General features: G+C 31.6%; 1 protein-coding gene across 1 annotated transcript; it reads right to left on the bottom strand.

Annotated features, from left to right (window-relative positions):
- Window positions 1-207: 207 nt before the first annotated feature.
- LOC134706613 (cyclin-dependent kinase 5 activator 1-like) lies at window positions 208-2,220 on the bottom strand. The gene has a single exon (XM_063565709.1). It carries the CDS (start codon window positions 1,970-1,972, stop codon window positions 1,103-1,105), a length of 870 nt encoding a protein of 289 aa, XP_063421779.1. The 5' UTR covers window positions 1,973-2,220; the 3' UTR covers window positions 208-1,102.
- Between the last annotated feature and the right edge of the window lie 332 nt (window positions 2,221-2,552).

Below are 2,552 nucleotides of genomic sequence, written 5' to 3' on the forward strand. Positions count from 1 at the left end.
AAAAAAAAATAGAAAACAAATAGAAATAACTTGAAATATATTGAGCAATACTACGAACCCGACATGTCAAGTATTAACAATCGATTTTATATAAGAACCCAAAATAAAATCCAATAAAGTTAGGAAATACGCACAGAAATGCACGTTTCAAAAGAAGGTTTGCGTTGTTAATCAACAAAGAAGACTAAAAGAATAAATTTGCAAACGTAAAATTCATATTTTATTTCATTTTACAATCATTTAAAATATTCATAAATCAACTAAAATGTAATAACATAATATAAATAGCATAACATCACATACTTTGTATCTTTGGGAAGGGGTAGCTGGGGAGCAGTCATTAAAGCTCCCTTCGTAACAAAACATATTAGTACAATTTATAATGAAACAACTCATTAGCATACACGTATTCAAATATAAGAATAAACTAATTCTTTAAACAGAAAACAAGAAAACTTTATTGTCAACATATAAATTAAACTTTTCTACTAATAACATGTTTAACACCCAATTTGATATCGTTTTTTCTATTGTAATCAAGTTTACTAAACGATCAATGAATACATTCAGTTTTAGCATTGATTATACGGTATTCAATCGATTATAGCTTCATTCATCAAATAAAACATGGAAGCAATCACATTAGCTATCGATTTTTGGAGAATCGAATATTTAAGAATGGATATATACATATGATTCATCTTAAAATATTGGCTAGATGACTAATACGAAACTGTACATAGAAGAATTTCTGATAAAGCAGATAATTTTTGAAAAACGAAAAGTAAAATTTGAATCAATTTACGATATTTTCAGCATACTCTATAATTTTTAACAAAAGCTTAAGTAAACATTTAAAACTATTTTATATTTCATAAGAAATATGAAATAGAAAATAACAATTCCCTCACTTACTGAACACATATTTGTCAACTGAGCCCGAAGACATGTTTGTTCTCGCATATTTATGAACCTTTCACGTCTGAGTTGAGCTATGCTGAACTATTGCGATGTAAAACAAGCAACAGCTCATTCCCATATCACTATCTTTTAATTGTCATGGCAGATAATTGGCATTATGGCGAAAGTAGATAGGAAAGGCTCATATACAAGGCGAGTAGGCTTTCAGTTCTGTGAATACCTCCGTAAAGAAACTAGGATCACTGTTCAAACGCAACATGTTGGCACTTTGTCGGTTAATGATAACTAAAGTGCGATCCCAAAATTTGTCTCTGTTTTCTTCAACGAGGAATGGCTTAAGTGGATAGCTTATTTCGTTTCCCATATAAGAATATGAAAGATATAGGCAAGTTAAAACAAGAGCCTGCAGTTCATGTTCTGAATCTATGTCGTTATACATTGAGTCTTTTACCAGCATGTACAGAAACACTACGTTCGCTGGATTAATAAACGCTACATCCTGCCATCCTTGTAGTAATAAAGATCTGTCTACTGTCCGCAGCCATACAATAGCACTGTGACTTTCGAAATTTCGTAGACGCTTACACTTCTTTCTCAGAAATTCTCCTAAACATTTCAGCAATTCGGAAGTACTGGCTTGGATTACTGTCCGTTTAGGGCTGGTGGCTTTGTCGATCTTTTTGACTGATTTCCTCTCCACATTTTTCTTTTCATCTAGCTTTTCTGACTTAATGTTATAACTGGAAATTGACTTTGGTATATTTTTGTTTATATCTACATTCTCGATGTTAAAATTGTTGTCAATTTTTCCTGGTACAATGGTGGCGTTTGAAAATCGCTGAAAGTTTTTGTCTTTCTTCTTTCCATTACTAACCGAGAATTTCTTCCAACTTAATCCTCCAAGAAATATAGAATGTTTCCTGTAACTCTTGTCCCTCGGATTTGATGAATTTTTAGTGTTGTTTAAAAGTTCGTATTGGTAGTTATTTAAATTTACCTCCTCGTACAATGGCTTCCTTGGTCGTGGCGAAAATGATAAAACTGTCCCCATGTTTCTGTAAATTAACCTGTAGAACGTCTTCAAAATGACACTTTTTCGTTTATTCTCTTGTTTTTATACCATTTTTCTAAAGAAATTAGCACCTTTCCAATTGATACAACTTTGAGGTCAGTCAAAATTCAAAGCAGATGTTTTTCTAAATCGCCTGTAAATTGTACATTTCTCCACCGTAAAAGGAATCAATTAGCATAATGGTAGACGTGATGTCATTACCATAACAACCTCAAACATGGATGCTGAATGCAGCACCACTAGGTAGCTTGATGCCGCAAAGAATATGAATCGATACGAGCTCCTTGGATTCGATCGATACTAAAATTCCAAAGCTTTGGTATACATTATTATGGAACGGAGTTGCTATTTAATCAATAGATTGATTCGTGATAGAACACTGGGGATTAATTTTGATTATTGAAACAAAAAGACGTCAACTTGATATTACCATTATAATAATTACACACAGTAGCATATAGCTTGCTTACTAAATAAACTTTGGGTTAAAAAAAATAAAAAAAAATAAAACACAAAATAAAAAACGTGCAATTGATTGATCAAAATTATATATTATTTA

The sequence above is a fragment of the Mytilus trossulus genome, chromosome 2 (assembly GCF_036588685.1).
Source record: "Mytilus trossulus isolate FHL-02 chromosome 2, PNRI_Mtr1.1.1.hap1, whole genome shotgun sequence".
Taxonomy (NCBI): domain Eukaryota; kingdom Metazoa; phylum Mollusca; class Bivalvia; order Mytilida; family Mytilidae; genus Mytilus; species Mytilus trossulus.

Coding starts and splice junctions, on each gene's coding strand:
- LOC134706613 (XM_063565709.1), bottom strand. CDS start 1,972: ATGGGGACAGTTTTATCATTTTCGCCACGACCAAGGAAGCCATTGTAC.